Source organism: Colletotrichum truncatum, assembly GCF_014235925.2.
Source record: "Colletotrichum truncatum strain CMES1059 chromosome Unknown Contig_0003, whole genome shotgun sequence".
NCBI classification, from domain to species: domain Eukaryota; kingdom Fungi; phylum Ascomycota; class Sordariomycetes; order Glomerellales; family Glomerellaceae; genus Colletotrichum; species Colletotrichum truncatum.
In genome coordinates this window covers 3,955,293-3,976,051 of record NW_027222400.1, presented here as the reverse complement: position 1 = coordinate 3,976,051, position 20,759 = coordinate 3,955,293, and the positions used below count along the sequence as shown (strand labels likewise).

At 52.2% G+C, this 20,759-nt stretch overlaps 4 protein-coding genes across 4 annotated transcripts; 1 reads left to right on the top strand and 3 right to left on the bottom strand.

Moving 5' to 3' along the window:
* Positions 1–1,412: 1,412 nt before the first annotated feature.
* CTRU02_205976 (uncharacterized protein) lies at positions 1,413–3,155 on the top strand (the record flags this gene model as incomplete). The annotated part of the gene is made up of 2 exons (XM_036723052.1): positions 1,413–2,106; positions 2,164–3,155. The coding sequence occupies 2 exons, from the start codon at positions 1,413–1,415 to the stop codon at positions 3,153–3,155; spliced, it is 1,686 nt and encodes a 561-aa protein (XP_036585350.1).
* Positions 3,156–4,311: 1,156 nt separating this feature from the next.
* Positions 4,312–4,587, bottom strand: CTRU02_205975 (uncharacterized protein; the record flags this gene model as incomplete). The annotated part of the gene is made up of 1 exon (XM_036723051.1): positions 4,312–4,587. One exon carries the CDS (start codon positions 4,585–4,587, stop codon positions 4,312–4,314), a length of 276 nt encoding a protein of 91 aa, XP_036585349.1.
* Positions 4,588–9,194: 4,607 nt separating this feature from the next.
* On the bottom strand, positions 9,195–10,987 carry CTRU02_205974 (cytochrome P450; the record flags this gene model as incomplete). Its single annotated transcript, XM_036723050.1, has 2 exons — positions 9,195–10,620; positions 10,713–10,987. 2 exons carry the CDS (start codon positions 10,985–10,987, stop codon positions 9,195–9,197), a joined length of 1,701 nt encoding a protein of 566 aa, XP_036585348.1.
* Positions 10,988–14,838: 3,851 nt separating this feature from the next.
* Positions 14,839–16,901, bottom strand: CTRU02_205973 (c3h4 type zinc finger protein; the record flags this gene model as incomplete). The annotated part of the gene is made up of 2 exons (XM_036723049.1): positions 14,839–15,662; positions 15,713–16,901. The coding sequence occupies 2 exons, from the start codon at positions 16,899–16,901 to the stop codon at positions 14,839–14,841; spliced, it is 2,013 nt and encodes a 670-aa protein (XP_036585347.1).
* Positions 16,902–20,759: the final 3,858 nt, after the last annotated feature.

The window sequence follows — 20,759 nt, the reverse complement described above, 5'->3', positions numbered from 1 at the left end:
TGTAAAATTTTGGGAAAGCGAGAGCATTATTTCTGATGGCTCCGAATATCGCGCCAATTCTAAACGAAGCATTGCTGTGACTGTCTGATGGCGAAAAGAGGTAAGTCGTGGGCAGTGCGTCCCGTACTCGTGTACGTTCCCATGCTCAGGTAAGGATACTCGGCGAATCAGTGCAATGCAAACACGCCTAAACGGGCGGTTTAGTGAATGCGAGATGCCCCACCATGATTCGTAGTGCTCAGATCTGACAAGGAACCAACCTTAACTGGTAGACGGCACTTCAGGGGAGATCCCGCCAACCGACAGAGCCGTAGTGGTGGCGGGCCGCCTGTAGAGGTGGGGGCGAGCAGCACATGTACACACTAGTATACGTAGTAGTAGTGAGTGCTGCTGGAGTGGAGCCTCCGGGAGTTGAGTCGACTGGAGTAGTCCTGACGTCAGACGAGAGTTGCGGCAACTCGACTCGTCAAAACACAAATAGCAGAGGGTCAAACAAAACCCTTTCGAGAAATGTTTTCATCTCTTCTTTTGCTCCGTTAGTTTTTGAGCTGTTGTGGTTTGCCTCTTACTAGCACCTCTGCCCACTCGCGCACACCCTTAAAGGGCAAGGCAGTATCATCCCATCCCTATCCTACCTCTGTGAGGAAAGCATTTCGTTTCCAAAACAGCGAAACGGATCCTCGACCTGTCCTTTTTAGAGGTTAACACACGTTTTCAACTTCTCAGGTGTGCTCCTACCACCTACACTACTACAACCATCCATAGGGTGCTCTCGTTTTCTCTTTCCTCGTCTTAAAATCATCCTCTCACACCCTCCGCATGGCGCATGGACACAATCCCAACCCATTTATTTCCAGCTCTGAGGCTTTAACTTCTCCATCCTTTTACTTGCTGTCTTCGGATCGGGCTTTCAACGGTGCCCCTTATCCCCGCGGTTTCTCCCAATCGTAATCGGGTTCGGCTTCTGCAAACCGCATCCCACTTTTCTGCTCAACCGGGGTCCTCCAAGCACATGGGACACTGCGGGAATGAGGAAATGCCCTATGCATATGTGTGTGCTGGTTGCGGTATGCTGTAGACCTCGGGAAGTGCAAGCATGAAATTATCGCGAAGCCTCGCACCTTATCATCCTAAAAAGGTGTTGGCTGATGAACCCTGGCTTTCAGCCCTTATTGAGCACTTGTATACTCACCGTATTCGCCGCCACCAAGCTGCGGCTCTGTAATCGCTCTGTTACAACCCGAGACATACCTCACAGTTCACATACACTGACTACATTTTATATATACTGTCTCTGCTCACTCGTCTGTCGTCGATCCGTTCTCCTTCTCTCCCCACCACAACCAGTTCCAGCTTGCTCTGGGATGCATCACACCCCCCTCCACAGTTGAACAAGAACAGCCTCAATCAATATGGCAGCCGACATTGTCACAACTTTGGGTATACCCAACATGACCGCGCCAATTTACGCCAACTTCACGAGGCCAGCCGCAGATCTCGCCAACGCAAGCCCCCCATTCATCGCTGCCGTTGTTCGAGATAGCTACCGCGCCATCTTCAAGGCCCGCGTCGCCGCCGGGGAGGCAAAGCCTTTTGTCCTACCTTACGGCATCTTTGGATCCTTCATACTGCCTATCCTGTACATGACCATTCCGCACAGAAAACGACCCTGGGTATATGCTGCGAGGTGGCTCGTGCTCGCCTTCATCATCGCCTTCAACATCAAGATTATGCGAGAAACTTCCAGCACCAACATGTCCATGGGCTACACGAGCGGGCTGTCAGCATTTTGGGGAATCCTGAGCAACATAAACACCTTCATCTTTACGGCACCTCAGTTTGAGTTCGAGAGAGTGGCGCGGAGGAAGAGGTCCAAAACTCTGTCGCCAAAGAGTTCCAGCAGAGCCAGCTCCCCCGTCACCCGCTCAAACTCTCAAAGCGGTCTCCGCAAACGAGCCGGCAGCAAGAAACGTCGCAACCAGATCACAGCTCCTGATGTTAACGTTGACGAGTTCGAATATTACTGGCAGTCCTACCCAGGGAATGGTACTTTCTTGCAGCGTCTGGGTTGGGTGCTTGACTTGTACACAAACTTCAGGGGAGTCGGTAAGTGTTGTCTAATTTTTTGCCATGCTTGATTCTTGATGTTAACGTACGACATAGGTTGGTCTTGGGCCGTCTCATCTGTACCAAGCCCTGCTCCCCCTGAGCATCCGCACACCGAAGAACTGGTCAAGATGGACACGATCCCGCTCGAGACATTCGTGGGGTGTCAGACCTACAAAGACGAGCGCGACTTCTTGCTGAGAAAGATTATACCTTTCATAACAAGCTACATGATTCTTGACGTCTTCAAGGTCAAGAGCACAGAGGATCCGTACTTCATCTTTGGGAGCACCCCGTTCCCTCTTCCACCTTCTCTCGCGTCCACGCCAGGTTGGCTCTTGTCTGTTTACCGACACGCCGGCATCATCTGCACCATCTACGCCGCGCTTGTCATGATCTTCTCTCTCCACGATCTATTCCAGTACTTCGTATTGAGCAAAGCCTTCCCTCTCCGCGGCGAGCTCTGGCAGTACTCCTCCGTGTTCGGCTCCTTCTCTCAGATCATGGATAGAGGTTTGGCCGGATTCTGGGGAGCATGGTGGCACCAAACGTTCCGCCACGCCTTCTCTGCCCCGGGAAACTGGCTTGTGAAACACGGATATCTGAAAAAGGGAACCAAGAGCACGAAGCTGATCGTCGTCTTCATCGCCTTTTGGCTGTCCGGCCTGCTCCACGGCGCCGGCAGCGTAACCGCAATCCCCGACACAAACTGGCTGAAGCCCTGCTTCTTCTTTTGGGCGTCCGGTGTCGGCGTGCTTCTTCAGCAGATCTTCTGCGCGGCCTTGAAGCCTCAGATCACGAAGATGCCTCGTGCGGCGAGGAGGCTGGGCAACCTGTTGTTCGTCCTTGTGTGGCTGCAAATTACAGTCAAGCCCTTGGCGGATGACTTCGCCGAGACCGGTCTGTGGTTGGTGGAGCCGGTCCCTTTGTCTGTGGTGCGAGCGCTGGGTTTTGGCCATGGAGAGACGTCGTGGTGGAAGCCTGACATGGAGGCGATTGGGCATTGGCATATCGGAGAGCATTGGTGGGAGAGCGGTTTTGGCTATTAGAGCATTGGCGTGAGCCACCTTCATGATTTCATGTTGCGACGAAGTAATGCATTTTCTCAGTTTTCTAGACCTCTCATATACTCATTCCCAATCTCCTTATCAGTTTCGACATGCTCTGAAGTCGGTTCTCCTCCGTTATTCTTGTCCGCTTCGCCTTGATCTTTATTTTCTACCTTCTCAGTCTGGAGATTTGTCAGCACGCAGTCGATCTGCAAACCGTTCAGTTCGTTCTGCGTGAGATGGCGAGGAAGGCGGTAGCTCTAATAACCGGTTCCATCGAACTGTATCACACGTCAATGTCATGCTTCGAGAAAAGCTGATGTATCGGACTTACGTGGTAGAGGCTGATGGTTTCATCAGGAAATAAATCTTGCAGCCTTTTCTCAAGCAAGTCTTTCTGCGTATTGGCCATGCTGAACAACTGTACAAGGCAGCCCATGATCGGTGGTTCTAGGTTGCTGAACGTTTGGTAATGGCAAAAGGTGGGAGGTTGTCTGGAGTATTGACAAGTAGGTTCTGATGATTCGATAAATGTGGGAAAGTCGAGGCACTTGTATTTATTGAATCTGAAGGGCCTTATTGACGGCTTGTGAGTCTAACGAAATGGAGATGACCTTGGCTTGTTGGGTGACTGGCCCCTACCCTCTTGTCCTTCTCACACCCCTTTTCCCATTTGACTAGGCAGTTGCTATTACCACAGGCGACGTCCATGACCCCAAAGCATCAGTGAGTAAGAGGGAAGTGGCACATGAAAAGATCAACAAAGTGAGCAATATTGATTAGGAATATCGTCACGTCCTTTGTGTGTATTCTCAGGAATCCTCCGATCCTGATTCAGCGACATACTACTTCACTCACCCCTGGCATAGCCTCCTTCCGTCTGCTATCGACTTACTCATCATCCTGTCACATGACCCTTGCTTACGATGAACACGGGCTGCGTTGTTTCCTTGACAAATAAGGACGCTTCGGGTTGGACGTGAAAAAGGTGCATCAGCCACCGCCTTCCAGACGTTTTTGACGGAAATTGGTTCGACATCCATGCAGAAGGCCCACGCCGTAGTATAATCGATGTCTGTATCGATTCTGAAAACTGTGTTTTACCTAGCCTACGGTACAGAAAGAAGAGGGGTATCTCAAGCCAAGTATCCGGGTCTCAGCGTTTCCAATCCTCTGCCACACACACACACTCTCTCACTCTCAATCGTCCAATGCCGGAATCCACCAGTAGAAAAAAAGCGAAAACTTGCGGCTGTAAACCTCTTATTACAGCCAACCTGGATCGTCCGTGACCGAAAACAAAACTAAAGGAAAGAGAATAGGGAAAGTGTGTCCCTAAAATCAAGCCAGAAAGGTCGTAGTAATCCGACATGAAAGCAATAATAGTTTGCATCCTTGCGAGTTGGCAACAGTGAAATACCAGCATCTTCATTCGTCAGAGACTCTAATCGCGAGAAGAGAGTTGGCTGCCTGAACATCTGGCTCAGTGACTAAGTAGCTGAGGTTGCCATAAGCGACAGCGGAGGTGCCTTCCTGCGCGATGTTAGACTTGAGGTAACGTTCACGATGCTAAATGGGCAAGAACATGGAAGATTTACCTGAACCTGCATGACGCGAGGAACAAATGTATCTGACTTTTCCTGAATCTCTCTCTCGGTAGCATCGAGCCACTGCTTCATCGCCGGGTCACCCTCGATACCGAGCTTTCGCGTAGCGACATCGACATGACAGCGTAAGAAATGAATGGCATCCACCTCGTCGATACGTCGAAAAGAGCGGGCTTCACTGTTGGTGAACCAGAAGTTGTGAACCACATTGATAAGAGTAAGTTCCTTGGAATCAGCGCGCTTGCCATTGTCATTGATATGGTTCGTAACCTGCGCAGTAAGTTCCGAAACAGCTTTCTGGAACTTAAGCATTGCCATCTCATAAGCTTTGCCACTTCCATTTTCTGCGGGAATTGAGCGAGACATAGCGTCGTCGAGGAGAGCGTCCAACGCGAGAGCGGCGGAGAAGCTAAAAGGTCTTGACGCACGGGTATTTGAGTTTGCAAAGTGAATCAACGGAGGTGAAGAGATGTCGCTGGAGTCAGGGGTTGTTAAGCCATGCTGGTGCTGGGCGGTCTGAGAGGGGCTATGGCCGTCCTCATACTGCTCGACAAAGTTGTCGCCGGGGAGATACTGAACCCCATGATGGTAGACGCGACCCATCTGGGCGTTGTCGTCAACCTGAGAGCAGTGTGAGTGGGTTTCTTTGAGTTATAAAAGACGTTTGCCAAAGGGGCTGGTATTGACCTGATGGTCGAGCTCCATGTTCCCGTCCCCTTCATTGACGGCGTCGAGCTGTCTATGACGGCCCTGGCGTTCTCCGGACTGCTTGCACATTTTCTCGTAAGTGTCAATGGCCGCGGCGCGAACAGGGCGTGAGTTGGCAAGTCCTACCAGAGGAATGGAGACTTTGTCATCCGAGGCGGAGGAGGAAGCCATCTGGGCCGAATGCTTGCGGCTACGTGTAATCTGACCAGGGGGCTTATAGTCGCCGTCCTCGCGATTAGAATCGGACGCCGAGGAGATCTTTTCAGTCTCCCACTTGTCGTTGTCGGAGCCGAAAATTGTATGAGTGTGCGTGTATAATGATTTATGAGGAGTGCTGCGAAGAATAGGGTTTGTGGTGTTGTTGGTGAGGGTAGCCTGAGAAGGGGGAAAAAGAATTAGTGCGGGTCTGGGAAAAGTGAAATTGTTCGAATTCACCTTGGATAGGAGGTGCCGGTATTGCTGCTTCGACTGGCGTCTATTGGCTTCGGGTGTGTTCTTTGGACTCTTGGTACGGCCCTGAGGACGTGAGAGGACGGGAGCGCGAACGGCGGGCTGCTCGGTGTACTCAGTGGGGACGGCAGGACCGGTGTGTGCAGCCGCCTTCGCATTCGACTTGTTGATGCGGGCTCGGCTCAGGAGAGGCATCTTCCCCCAGTTGAACTGGGAGACGTCCATCTGGGCATGATTGCCAAAGCGGGTGATCATGCCCTCTTCAACACAGTTTCGACAGATGACCACAGAACATTTTTGGCAGCGTTGATGGACTGTTTTACCCATTGCACGACTGTTGCAGACGTCGCACTTGGTCGTATTCTTCGGAGCCGGCCTCCACGATCGATGTGGTTGTGCGTTAGGCAAAGGAGTACGGGGCTTCGCCGCCGATATTGTCTCTGGGTCGAGTCGGATGCCAGAACGATAAAAAACCTTTTCCACCTTTTGATGCTCTTCATCGTGAGAAGCCTGATCTTTCATGCGACTCTGGCCGTAGGGAGAGACATAGGTTCGCGAGGTCGTATGATCATGAGGCGCCATAACCGTGTGAGCATCGGGCTGGACTAAAGACGAGTTATATATGTAGCCATAGCTATTCGACGTCTGAGACGACTGTTAGTTGTTTCAATATATTGATGATGATGTAGTATTGGCTGTAATGTGGTTCATCTTACCTGGTTCTGGTGATTCTCGATGTGAGCTTGAGCATGAAGTTGAGCAGGAATGGGCTCTTGAGATGTGACCGCAGCTCTAGCGCCGCTGGCACCCAGATACATATGATGGCTGTAGCTAGGATTCTGTGAAGAGGGAGTTAGTTAGAACTTCCGGTTGTGAATGTTTAGTGCGAGGCGGCAAAGCTACATACGTGATTCTGACCGTCGTCCTTGGAGGCGGCGTATACTTGGGCGGCAGCAATGATACGACCTTGACCGGGGATTTGGAACGGAGAACCCGGGGAAGAGTCAAGACCCAAATCATCTGTGGACGCGTAATACGAACGACTAGAGCGCTGTGAAACCAGTTATAGCGTTAGCCTTCATAGATGTGGCTGAAAACCGATAGATACATACCAGGTATTGATCGAAGCTGGCTGTCATTTTAGGCCGTGTCTGAGCAACAGGAGTGCCTGGACAGCCACCATCTACCGAGTCGCGGAGCCGAATCCCAGAGTCCTTCTCAGTTCGGTGATCTGCCGGCCAAGCAGACATCTCGGCGCGTTTCTTCCAGGACTTGGATTCGTCCCTGAAATTGCCCGCGGCGTTGGAAAACTTAGAACGAACAGGCTGGTCAACCTCGTCCACGGTGGCACCTTGAATATACGGGTTAACGGCTTCAGAGGCAAGCATCGAAAGCAACGCTTCGTTATAAGTGACCATGTGTATGATGATGTTGGTTGTGTGGTGATGTTGGGGCAACGGAGGGCAACACAGCCAAGTTTTAGGGTGATTCAGGGAAACGGAACTTGGAAGGAAGGAGAGAAACAAATTTGTTTTGATACACAAACAACTAGGTAGAGAAAGATTGTTTAAAGGCGTATGTGAGTAGTTAATGTCGTTACTGAGACTCACGAGTAAAGGGGTTGAGGGTTGACGATATGTTTGACTTTAACGGTAGCTTCACACGTATGGATTTCAGCTTTTTGTGCATCAAAGACGCAGGGGATTGATTCAGTGAGATGCTTTTTCTGGTGATTCACGCACAACCACATTGATTACTCTCCCTTGTGGAAACTGTCACCGAGTGAATGTGAACATTGCCTTGGGATGACAACTTCGATGCGTCAGACGTGTTAGGTCTTCAAGGCTGCATGAAACCTGTGGTGATAAGCAACTGTTACTTGGGGCGAGATTAAGAGATTAGTGACACTTAGAACTATGTAAACCAGCACAGTAGTTCTCAGTCATAATGAAAGAAACGAATCTAGAGGCGTTGAGGTTTTTGAGCAACTTGTGTATTACTAAACCTCCATGAAGTAGTCCTTTTGTCGAAGATAAAACGATGCAAAGAATGGGCAGAGGGACACTTAGAATCCGTTCGTCAAAAACGAAGCAATGACTTCTCCATAGGTTAAGTGTAACTTTGCAACCATTGGTAAACCGTCCTGAATTTGCAACCTCACCCGAAGTTGTCTAACTGGAGAGCACAGAGCCGCTATGCCGGGGCATGCCATGCTCGCCTTATCATGGGCAGCATCTGGCCAGATACGTCAACTGATGAAGTAGAGCCATATTTCATTGTCATGCTCACTCTGCCAGTGAGGTTGCGTATCTTAAACTAGCGGGCAGCGGCGACCCGGGGCATCAATCACAAATCATTTGCCAAGTGGTTCAACATCAAGACGTCCATGACGAGTTGAAGGGAGATGTTAAAGTCCCTCTATAGCCAAGGGAGATGGCCTCTAAAGTGCCAGCCTAATTTCCTGTATGACATCGACCTTCGGGCATCGACCTACGGGCATCGACCTACGGGCATCGACCGTGTTGGGCTTGCATACAGCGACTTCTTCATGAAGAAGCCAGAGATATTCTTGAGGGTCTCTAGCACTCGCAAACTGGAGCCTTAAATCGGGATAATGCCCAAGGGAATTTTCAACGTCGCCGGAGATTTCGACGAACATCTTTATCGCTGGGAGGGGGGATGGTTTGACTCAGTAACACTCTCCCCTGTGGAGAAGACTGAGATGCCGAACCTTGATGTTAACTGTATTACTTCGATTGACACGAAACCTCAAATCTCAAAATATCATCACTTCGTACTCTTTGCTGCCATCATCGGGGCCAAGAAAACCCAGGTATCCAGCCCCCATTTCCGACGTTACAGCCGTCTTGAGGATCAAACATTGTAGCATGCCACCTTCGGCTGCCGGACAGATATGAGGCTAGTGTCGTTGGTGGCTAATTTTCCGGGAAACGTAACCTCATTATAGTTCCAAGTCACATGCAAAACAGCCCTCCCCTACGCAATCCAAGCTCGAAGCAAATAAATATTCGTTCACGTGGTGTGTACAGAACCGTGAGAACCCACACTCATGTCTATCTGTCAAAAATCCGACGCCACCTCGAAGTCAGCCAAACGAGGCCGCGAACATCCCTTTGACGTAGTTGCGTTTCAATACCAGGATCCCAGCCTAGTTCATGCATCATATCATTAAATTACAACAGATCATGTCTTTCCCTGTCTTTCAAATATCTTTCCCCCATTTTACCCACACCACCTCACAGTAGAAATACCATTACCAACCGTCAACTATCTTGACGTACACATGTAAGCCCTTGGCGGGGCGTGCTGTGACGCCGCCCTTGATGGTCATGTTCTTCTCGTCGTACTCCTCCTTGTTCTTCAGACTGAATTCAAAACGCCCAATCCATGAAGCCAAAATGCACGCAAACTCGGCCTTGGCAAAGCCCTGTCCGATGCAGCTGCGCGGCCCGTGCAAAAAGGTCATAAAGGCGTAGTTGCTCGTGGCGCCGCCACTGGCCGCGGCCTTCTTACTCTCGGCGTCGGCACCGTCGCGGGGCATCCATCTGTCGGGATCAAAGCGGCCGGCGTCGGAGCCCCACAGCGCCGTGTCCTTGTTAGTGGCCCACGGGCAGAGCATAATGCGAGTGCCCTTGGGGACTTTGGTACCGTCGATTACAGTGTCGACGGCGGCCTCACGGAGGGTCATGGGCACCGGTGAGTAGTAGCGTAGGACCTCGTTGCAGACGGCGTTGAGGTAGGGCATGTGGTCAATGTCGAGGGCTGTGATGTCGCCAGGTGTACCAGGAATGGGGAGCCGCTCGCGGATCTCGAGTCGAAGACGGGATTGGACTTCGGGGTGCAAGGAGAGGCAGTAGATGGCCCACATCATGGCCGAGGCCGTGGTTTCGTGACCCGCCGCGAGGAAGGTCATCATCTGGTCGACAAGGTTATCCTCGGTGAAACCACCGGACTCGAGGGCCACGGAGAGTATGTCAATGTCGGTAAGCTGCTTGCGCTCGAGCTTCTCTTTCTTCTCTCGGATGAGTTCTCGACAAGTGGCGCGGATAGTTTGGGCGGCCTTCGCGATGTCGCCGTTTCGCTGGAAGGGAAGGGCGTGAACGAGAGGCCCAGGAAGAAGCAAGCCCAAGACGGCAAGAACCTGAGCCTGGCGACTCGGCTTAAATACGTGCTGGTATGTCTGGTTCAGGGGATTCGTAGGGTCGCGAATGGCACCAAAATCGCGACCCATACCAGCCATACCGATAATGTCGAGGGTGGTTCGCGACGCCCAGTTGCCAATCTCGAGCACTGCGGTCTTCGGCCCCAGAGCCGCCTTCTCGGGGTCAGTGGTTCCGTCGGCTGCCGACTTGGCCGCCTCGGCCATAACGGCGTCGGTGATGGCATCTACGCCCTCACACGCCTTGCTCCAGAACAGCGGATACAGATCCTTCACATGACGAAATGCGAATGCCGGCATTAAGTTCTTACGCTGGATCTTGTGGTTGTCGCCTTCAGCTAGGAGGACGCCAATCCCGAGGATGCGGCCAATCGAAGACCGCACGGCAGTGGGCTTGTGGAAATCGTAGTTATGAGTGACCAACACCTCAGCCAGCGCTTTCGGGGAGGTGATAAGAAGACGCTCTTGGTTCAGCAGACCACGATAACGAATGATGCCCTCATGAGGAATGGTATTAATCCTAGCGGGCATCGTTAGTTTTCCCCTTGCCATATATGAAAGGGGATATGGTTGCAACGCAAGTCTTGCAATGTAAACAGGATTGCAACTCACCACTCAATCATGGGGACGCCAGTCGGCTCGCGTATTATCCTGGGATACTGTCCCATTAACCAGTGGTCGTTCTTAGGTCCAGGCAGCGAGCGAAGGTTGGAGAAGTATTGAGGGTACAGAAAGACGACAAAGACCGCCCAGCCAAGCATCTGCAATATCCAGGCCCCTGCGAAAACGCCCAGGAGGTGACATCTCGAAAACACTGGTTGGCGCAACGCCAGTAGCACGGCAATCACTGCCGAGCTAACAGACACTCCACGCCAGGGAACCGCCATGGCGCTACTGATCGGTTCTCGTCGTAAACACGGCGTTAATGCGATTCAAAGTAACAGCGGCGACAGGAGACGACGAAAAGAGTGTATCAGACAGTAAGATCTCTCCTTGAGCCGCTAAAAAAAAACTCTTCAAGAGCTTTCTTACACGGGAGATATTGGCTTGTTGGCCGGTGGGAAAAAAGTCACAACAAAGCTAACCTCCCGCTGGTTGGAAGGGGAAAAAAGAAGGTTGGACAAAGCTTGGGCTAGGGTGTAGATTGGGCAATGTAAGGTTGAATAAAACAAGCTCTCTTGGGTTTAAGCTCACTTGAGAGGTGGGAAAGGCAAGGTAGATCTCGCGTGGACCAGGTGCTGGTCGAATGGTTTCATGCGTACGGGGTTGTAACACGGAACCAAAGCATCGACATCACATGCAACGTCCGCTCAACAACGCACGCGCCGTTCTTTTCCCTCTTCTTTATTTGTTGGTTCTGTCTGTATTTGCTCAGGCAGGGAATGTGGGTGTTGATCCAGGGGAGGACGCGAGACGACGGAGACAAAGATGGGATGAGACAAGACGAGACGGGACAGGCCGGATGGTGGAGGTCGAGTCGATTCAGGACCGAGTTTTGGAAGAAAAGGCGATACTGGGTCTCTCTGAAAGACACAAAAATATGCTGTATCAAGCGTTGTTCCGTGTTGCTCGTATCTTCAAGTATGGAGCATCTGTCGGATGAACTTCACAGCCATATACGGCTCATTCTTGTATCTCGTATTTCGTATCACGCAGTGTCGGGGGCAGTTTGGCGTTCGTCCATGGGGCGGCAGAGCGGCAGCGAACGCAAGTTAATATAGACCAAGTGGGCGAGCGGGAACGGGATTCAATGGATGATCAGTAAATGATGAAAAAAGAGACCGGCGTACGTAGACCTCCCTTACCTTTCGTGGCCACTTCCTGGGAAGAAGGGCCCTGGTCCTTGGGCTACTTGTGGTAGTACGTAGTACTAGTAGTGTGGCCCCCTCAGAGAAGCCGACAAAACTGTCTTGCCTAGCCTGGTAGGAGCTAGTACAAGATTGGGATATCAGTGGAAGTTTCCCCCCCTCTCCCCCACCATCCCAGGTGCCGCAAGACCGGGACTGGGACGATTTGTTCGCCCGATCGAACCTCCCACCGGACTTCTTTTTCTTTGTACGTGAGATACTCTGGCGGGGGCTCCCTAGCGAGCGACGCACCGTCCACCGGGGCACGGCGGGCCATTCTCCTCCAGTTGATGCAGGGGCCACACTCGGTCCGCTGGGCACATTCCAACCCCCAACCCCAACCTCGAGCAACTCAGGAGCCAGTCAGCCATTCGGTCTTTAGCCATGCCGACACACCACCAGACTGCATGAGCCATGTGCCCTCGAGCAATCTCAGTGTTTGCATATGTCAACTGGACCCTGTCATTGGTTGGCCCAGTCGCATAGGCTTCCCGTTTCAATCTGGTGAGCTGTGCTTTGCTTCAAGACGAGCACAGGAACCACCCAGACGACAAATGTTCCCTGGCAGGTGGCCAGCCTGGGATCAACAGACAAGTGACAAACAATCGAACCCGTCTTACTGGGAAAACCCTTAATATCCGTGTACTGGTGGAAATTCGTGCTGCTCATTTAGACGCCGACTGGAGAATTCTATTAATCCCATCACCAGTGTCCTACCCAGACGTTCCCAATTTAATTCAAGGTTACGAAAACGACCAAAGCACATCCAGAAACTCATGCATAGAATGGGAAACGTTTCCTAACAACAACAGAGAGAAACGGGAAACAAGAGGCGTTGGAAAATCCGAGGGGAAATCCAGCACAGCCACGCTGCGTCGCCTTTATCAACACAATCCTACAATTTCACCGCGGCGCAAGGTGCAGAGCATGCCCGAGCATCCTCTAACAACCTTCGTTTCTGCTGACCGTCCGTGAGGCTGGTTGGTTGGCTGGTACCAAAAAATAAAGGAAAAAAAAACTTGTCTTCTTTTATAGCAAGGCAATCAAAAGTAGCAGTGGTGCTACTGCCTGTTTTACCCTTTTCCCCTCCAAAACATAATGCAACTGACTAGCACTACCGGCCGTAGTAACGCTCGGGAATCTCCATTCTAGTCTCTATATCCTACGTTGGGATGTAAAGCAGCGTCCAAAGGTGATTGACGTGCGACCAAACTGTGGGCGCCAATACCCGAGTAGGAATTCTGTGTCCCTCTACGGGGATCGAGATGCCTGCTGCTGTCTACGGCCGGGGCTACACGACCAGGGCATAGTCACCGTCACTGTCGGCTCACTCTGACTGGATGCCTACCTAGGTATGTGTCTGATTTAGCACCATATTCATGCTGCTCCAAAATCATTGGCCAGACTATGCCGGCTCGTCAACCGAGCCTTTCGCACTCGTTTAACACCATGCGTCGTTCGGCTACATGGAACCTAACAAAGAAAGGAAAGGAAGAGCAAGAGCGGGATAGATGCATTTTTTTTTCTTTTTTTTCTTCTTCTTTCCGAATCAACGTGCAATGGAGCAAAGCCTCCCGTCTCCGTTTGCATTCATTTTACGCCGAATCCCGTAGCTAGCTAGATCCACTAATTACCGACTTCCCCCCTTCCCTTTCTCTCTAACCCCTCTCTTCTCTCCCTCCCATTTTACTTCCATCAAAACCATCTTTTGGGGAACACCCAACCCCTTCCTCTCCCCCCGTCTGATATTCCAACCTTTTCGATGATTTGCAATAATATACTTTTCGGCGCATGACCGAGGATACATATGCTAACCACGTTGCGTGAAACCAACCGTACCTACCTCCTATGAGGAATACAGACGGAAAGGTCCCATCCCTCCCTCACAGCCTTAGTGACAGGGCAGATAGTTGACCAGTATTTCCTCTCACTGCACCCCAGATACTTAAATGAAAAAAATAAATAAAGAGACAAACAAGACTAGAGACCAGCCACTCCCCGCGTCCGGGAGGGAAAAAAAAAAAAAAAAAGAAGTCTGCTGCTACTATCCGACCAGCCTTATTCTCGACAACTGTATTTTCCACTCCTCAACATCCATCACCACCACTACCCTACCACCACCGGGCCAACCAAAACCCCGACAGGGCCCTGTCCCGTCGGAGTCTCATTTCACCGTTTAGACAAAACCCCGTCCTGCCGGCTTACTAGCCGCCTTCTTCGCCCAAACTCTTGACGTGCCGCCAGAGGGAGGGTTAACTGTAGTTGTGTCCATCCAATGACCTTTCCACAACGACGAGCTGGCAGTGGTGCACCAAGCGATGGTCACATGTTCCATCACATGCCCGCCCCGACAAGGGCCACTTGTGATTGCTGCACATTGAAATTCTCACGGCAATCAACACAAAGGCTACACACTGGCCTACAGGCAAAGGCTTGCTCCTTCTAGTACGAGTGGGATACTTTCATGTATTGGGTTAACCTACAGTATCATTTCCCGCTGTAGGTACGCTGGCATGCTCTCCGCATAGTACGGCCAAGTCAGAATGCCCGCTAGCCGTCCCTTATTGCCAAATATTGTTGTGGCTTCCTTTCTCAGGCCTCTTCTTGACCTCTAACCGCCAAATCCTCCTCACACCGTCGAGTTCCTGAGTCATGTCATTATGAATGGTGATGCTGGTTCCCAATCCCCTAAACGCCAGTAAAAACGCCATGATTGATCCTATCCAACCCAGTTCACACCGAACCTGCGCGAAGCACAATTAATAAAGAAAGAAGAAAGAAAGAAAAACCAAATCACTCTCCAACAGACATCATAGCCATCGCGGCTGCTGCATATCTTCAGCAAGTTAACGGCTTTGGTTAGGCTTTGTGAAATGCTCGTGATGGTGCTACTACTGCGGTCCCCAGTGCGGTGGTCCATTAGTCTGAGGCACGGCATTGTTGTCACCGACCATCATGCGGCGATGCATGTCCTCCGGCATCGTGGGGCTTCCGCTATGCCAGTTGCCAGGAGGTGGGGCCGGCAGGGAGTTGCGGTTCAAGTTAGAAAACGGAGCATTTTGCCCTGCTTGGAGGAATCCATGGGGCACCGGCGGTACATAAGGCGGCATTGCTTGAGCAGCAGGAGATGTTTCGGAGGGTACCCCAAAGCTCGGAATGTGATAATGGGTAATGTTTCCCACAGGAAAAGGGAACTGTGGCGGGCCTCCGCTAGTCATCCGGCTCGGTGCATTTGATGTATGTGTACGACCGGCGACGAGGGCATGTGCTCTTCTTTCATGAGTAGCTGAAGAAGCGCCCCCAAAAGATCCTGGGCGGCCGCCACTGAAGGGTGGAGAGCCCGGTCCCCGGAAGCTGCCATGTCGTGGTCTAATCCTCCGTCGAGTCTCTCCGCTGTCAGCTGGGGGCGACCGGCGTTCGCCATGAGTGGAGGCTGCTGCGGAATTACGACTCGATTCATCCTGTCCATGGGTAGAATCTCTTTCCCTCACAATACCCCGAGTGCGGAACAAGTTATTGAATGCGCTGTTTGTGGATGTCATTCTGGGCTCCGACGGCACTTTACTCCTGCAATAAGGGCAGCTGTCCGACTCCTCAAACCACTTCTTAATGCAGTGGTCGCCGAATACGTGCTTACACTTTGGCAGTCGGAGAGGTGCCTCCTTCACCCCTTCAGGTGTCTCAACGCCAAACTCATTGTAGCAGATTACGCATGCTGGGACTCGTTAGTCGTCGTTCTCCTCATCCAAACTTTTCAAAACTTACTTCTTTCGCTTTCGGAAAGATCCGCAGTTGCCACGCTCTGCAGGGACTGAATAGCTGATGTGGACGCGACCATCTTAGTGGACACAGAACCACGCAGGAACTGAGCAGCCCGGATGTGATTGTCATCGATATCATGACCCATCAATCGATTCCCCGTGTGGACAATAAAATGCTCAAGCATCCGCATCTCCCCCTCATGATCATACTCCCGATCTGACGGCGGCGACTGTCTCCGCGACAGGGTGCGTCGTGCGGTTGTCGGGACTCGTCGGCGTTCTGCAGCTGGTGCGACTGGAGCTGAGTTGTTTGATGAGCTTGAGGATCCGGTCGAAGAACCTTCTGACCGAGCATGTGCAACACCGGACAAGGGCAAACCATTTGGCGTAGCCGCAAATATTTCACCTCCAGGTACTGGCCGATTAGGCCGGTATGAAGAAGGTGCAAAGGTAGGGTTGTTGTGCTGGGGAGCAGAAGACGGCGGCGAGGATCCGAACTGGATATTGGTGCTTGCAGGCGCCTGGGTTTGGCTGGTTGAAGATTCCGAAGCTGCAGACTCATTGCTGGATTGGCTATCCATGTTCGCTTCTGAAGAGTCTTGTACAGAAGGAGGCTGTGTTGACGTTGCGGCTGTCGAGGGTGAAAGTGTGTCAAAGTGGCCACTGCTACGGGGCCCGGGAGGGTGCCCAAAGGCGCTTTCTGGGGGTGCCGTTGCAGACTGATTTGAGTTGGAAGAGTTTGCATGAAAAGGCGTCGGGTTTCCGTATCTCACCGGGGGAAGTTGTGGGATGGGAAAGGGTGGATGGATTGCGTGGAGACCGCCAATATCATGGGAAGGACCTTGGTAGCCGGCCAGTGCATGGCCAAAGTTTGGCACCGGGCCATGGTTATAATAAGGAGGTTCCGGGACAGAGTTGGCTGGCCGATGATATGGTGTAGACGTTCCTCGGTGTCCCAGCATTTGGGGTTGCCAGTGATGTGGCTGTATCTGCGCCTGCGATTGCCAGTGACTAGCTGAAGCGTGCACGGGGTCGTAATGTGACGTCGAACGATGCGGGGAAATTGCGGGATGCCCTTGAGTCTCTGTCCTGTTGAAATACGGGCATCTAGACCGTTGTTGCGAGTAGGGAAGCTGACCGTGGCTCGGGTGTTGCTCTGGATGGTGATAGATGTAGTCCATAGAGTCGTCCATTGTGCAAATGCCGTGCCGCTGTTGCAGAACGGCTGAACGGCCTTGTCCCAAAATCTACTGTGGTAGGAGAAGCCGGGTGTTTTGTCTCCAAACACCCACCCCCGTTATTTCAGTCGACTTTCCCCGTTTGCATGCACCTGCACAGCGTCGTTCTCTTGTTATCCCCGAACACCTAAATTTCGACTAGGACGAGCGAGGAGGTTGTACAAAATGCCGTTGGTTGAGGCAAAATGGTGGTAGCGGTGGAGACAGAGGTGATGGTGGTCTGTTGGGGAGTCGTCGTGGACTGACCCAAAGAGGGGCTGTCGTGTGCGTAAACGTGGGCGAAGCTGGAGGGAAATAGGGGCCTCGACCGAGCGTCGTTGCTTTTATCGGTCGGCGATAATCAGATACGAAGAACAACTCAGATTTCGGTCTCCTCGCCTATCCATCGAGGTTCTACGGCGTGTCTGATCCTTCGAAAGTGACGTTGCCTGAAAACAATCCAACCCAAACTCGGTGTGCCGACGAGGCAAAGACAGTGTCGAGGTGTAAGAGTCAGAGTGAGAGGGTGCAGTGGTTAAGACACGGAGACGGGTCCCTGGATCATGCCGCATTCAGCGAGTAATAAAAAAAGAGGACAGAGAGGGGTGTGCCGTTCGCGAAAGAGCGGGATGCGGGCGTCTCGTATGGCCGTAACGGGTAAGATACAGCCGAGTGTAAGTAGTGGAAATTTATGCTGAGAAGACTGCTGGCTCGTCCTCGTAATAAGTAAAATAGGCGGTCTGTGTCTTGGTTTGCTTCCTCGCTATGGTGTCGCAGACGGTGGGAGAGTAGGGATGAAGGAGGAGCGTGTAAGAGGATTGTGCGTGGGCAACGAAAGGCGGGGGGCTCGCGAGGCCGAGAGATATAAGTAGGCGATGATATTGATTGAGGGCGGGGTGTGTGACGGTGTAGGCTGTTAACCAGGCAGAAGGAGAGGAGTGGACGAGATTCTTCCAGGCCGCATACGTCGTGAAGCCGATGTCGCCGAGCAAGGGATAGGGTCAAGGGTCGAGGGTCGAGTGTCGACGAGGAAGAAGAGGAGGAAGAGGAAGAGGAGGAGAAGGATGAGGAGTAAAAGGGAGAAGGTTTCAAATTGCTTGACGGGCGGCGGAGTGAATCGGTGAGATGACGATGGGTTTGGTCAAAAGAGCAGCAGAGGCGGCAGGTAGGAGGGAATGCACGGCAAAGGAAAGAGGGGGGCAGACCGTCTTGGTTTTGTATGTCGTCGCAGGCAGGTTAAGAGGCAGCAACCTTGGGGGGAGGAGCTAGACAGGAGCCTGAGAGACGGAGAAGACGGAGACGAGACAGAACAAGACAAGACGGGAGACAATAGACAACGGGAAGGAGCAACCTAAGAAAGTGCACCTTCAAGGCGGAGTGAGGCACTCAAGGCAAGGCAAATAAAAATAAAAAAGACCACGGCAAAGCTAAAGCCAAAGCCCCTCCTCTTCTCACTCACTCGCTCACTTTACACCTCACGCTTCTACTCACTCAGCTCAGGAAGGACAAGATTGGCACCGGACCAGGAAGACCGTACATGTGCAGAGTCAGGGTGCTGGATCACTTCTACGGATACCTCGACGTGGGGTGTAAGGCAAGGTGAGGTAAGGTAAAGTCCGGTACCTCTAGGCAATTATGTACGGCAACGCACTGGGAACAGATGCTGGCAAAGGGCTGGGCTGGACTAGACTGGGCCGGCTCGGCTGGCACTACTAAACGGTCCATGACCATGACCATGACCGACCATGCCCATGTCCATGTCCATGTTCAGGTCAATGTTCCATGTCGCTCCAGAGAAAAGGCGGAACAGGATGGGTTGGGGGGGATTGGATTGGACTGAAGGCAGCGAAGCAAAATGCCGTAAAGCACTTGACACAACACAGCTCTCACACACACACATACACACCACACGCACACACACCACACACCACACACAGCACAGCACAGCACAGCACAGCACAGCACAGCACAGCACAGCACAGCACAGCACAGCACAGCACAGCACAGCACAGCACAGCACAGCACATCGCAACAGAACACAGTACAACATAGGCGGGACATGACAGGACAAGCCAGAGCAGGGAATGATGCAGCACGGCGCTGCGCTCGATGAGGAAGACGGCAGACAGCCGGGCAGGCATGTTGAGACCGGGGAGTATGAGAATAAACGCCGGGGCCGACTTGACGGGCGCCAGAAAGTGAGAAGGGATACGGCAGGAGTAAGAGTCAGATTCCAGTCCACCTTAGCAAAGTAGAAACGAACGATGGGCCAACGCCGAGTTCAGGTGAGTTGCAGCGCCATAGACACTGGGTCTACTGAACAGTCGGGCCCAGATCCCGTCCAAGGCAACACTGAGTGTTGGGTAAAAATGCACTTCACCAGAGATTACACCTGAGGCCCCGATTTATCCACCCGCTCGTCCGCCCGCTCTTACGTATCTCGTAAGTCTAGGCAAAAGCAGGGTGGTCGCTGTTCGGAGACAGTAGCAGCCAAAAATTAAAAACCAGAAATAAAAATAAAAATGAGCACCGTCGACCTCAACTTGGACATCTTACAGTCTGGTCGAGTGGGGTACGTGCTGGTGAATGTTGATTACGATGCTGATGTGGATGTGGATGGGACAATGCTCTACTAATAAGGCGCAACAACGCCTCCGCCATTTTCAATGCCAACAAGTACCCATCTAACACACATTAACCCGTATCCCACATCATGTTCCACTTGTAAGCAAGGCCAGCCCAGGGATGCGTATGGCTCCGTTTCTGTGGAGGGGCAGGCTGGCAAAGCTATGCAACGACAACTGCGCTGGGGCGAGGGTTAAAGCAGTTGGGAGGTCACCGAACCAGCAGGCAATGGGAGCTAAAAGCGGATGCGGATGCAGGCGCAAGAGACAAAAGATAAAGGGTGCCAAGACAATACCGTGAGTGGAACAAGAGTCAGTGGGCAGCAGGTCTCCTCATATATGTCGCCCTTTGAAGGTAGGGTTACCTTTTGGCGGGCTGGCTGGCTAGGGCCCTGTCTGTGGTGAGGGAAGAATGTGAGAGAGGCAGAGAGACATAGTCAAAGTGAGATATCGATCCAAGTGGACAAGGGTGCATGGTGGGCGTGTTTGACTGAGCCCTCTCTCTCCCTATCTTATGTTCGGATCTTGCGGGTGTCAGTTTGGCGGCAGGACACTTTTTTCCTAACAAGGCAGAGAAAGCGTGGTGTGATACGCCAAGTTCTGAGCTGGGAGGGGGGAGGGGAGCCAGGTCACAAGCACCGAAATGGACGGCGGCGGTGGTGGCGGCGACATCATAGTGTAGTTGTAGTAGTGTCTGCTGGCTGAGCACAGAGTACCTGGCCTGGCCTGACGGCTATGTATGCCGTGTGTGCCAGGTGCCAGGTGCCATCAGAGCAAGTCTGGTGTCAGTGCTACCCAGTAGGGAAGCAAGGTGACAGGGTGGGTACTTATCTGCAGGCTGCGCATTCAGTGGCTCGGAAGCCAGCACCAGTGGATGCATGGGATGGTGGACCTGGACGGCGGCGCTGAGTTTGTTTCTTGGTGTCGACCGGGCTTGGAGCTTCAGGGCACGAAACTGGGTACGAAAACTTACTACGTAGGCATTTAGCGCTCAAAAGGGGAATCATGGGCCGTGTTGGCCCATCCTCGTCCCCCCATAATACCTTACCGCTCGAGCCGTTCAGGGCCAAAACGATGACCTGTTTGTAGGGGAAAGATAAATTGGCAGAAACAAGAGGAAAGTAAAATAGAGATACGATGTAATCAGAAAAAGCGGGCGCTGATGACGACCCAAGGCCATCGCCTCAATACTTTTTGATCAGTCAGTTGT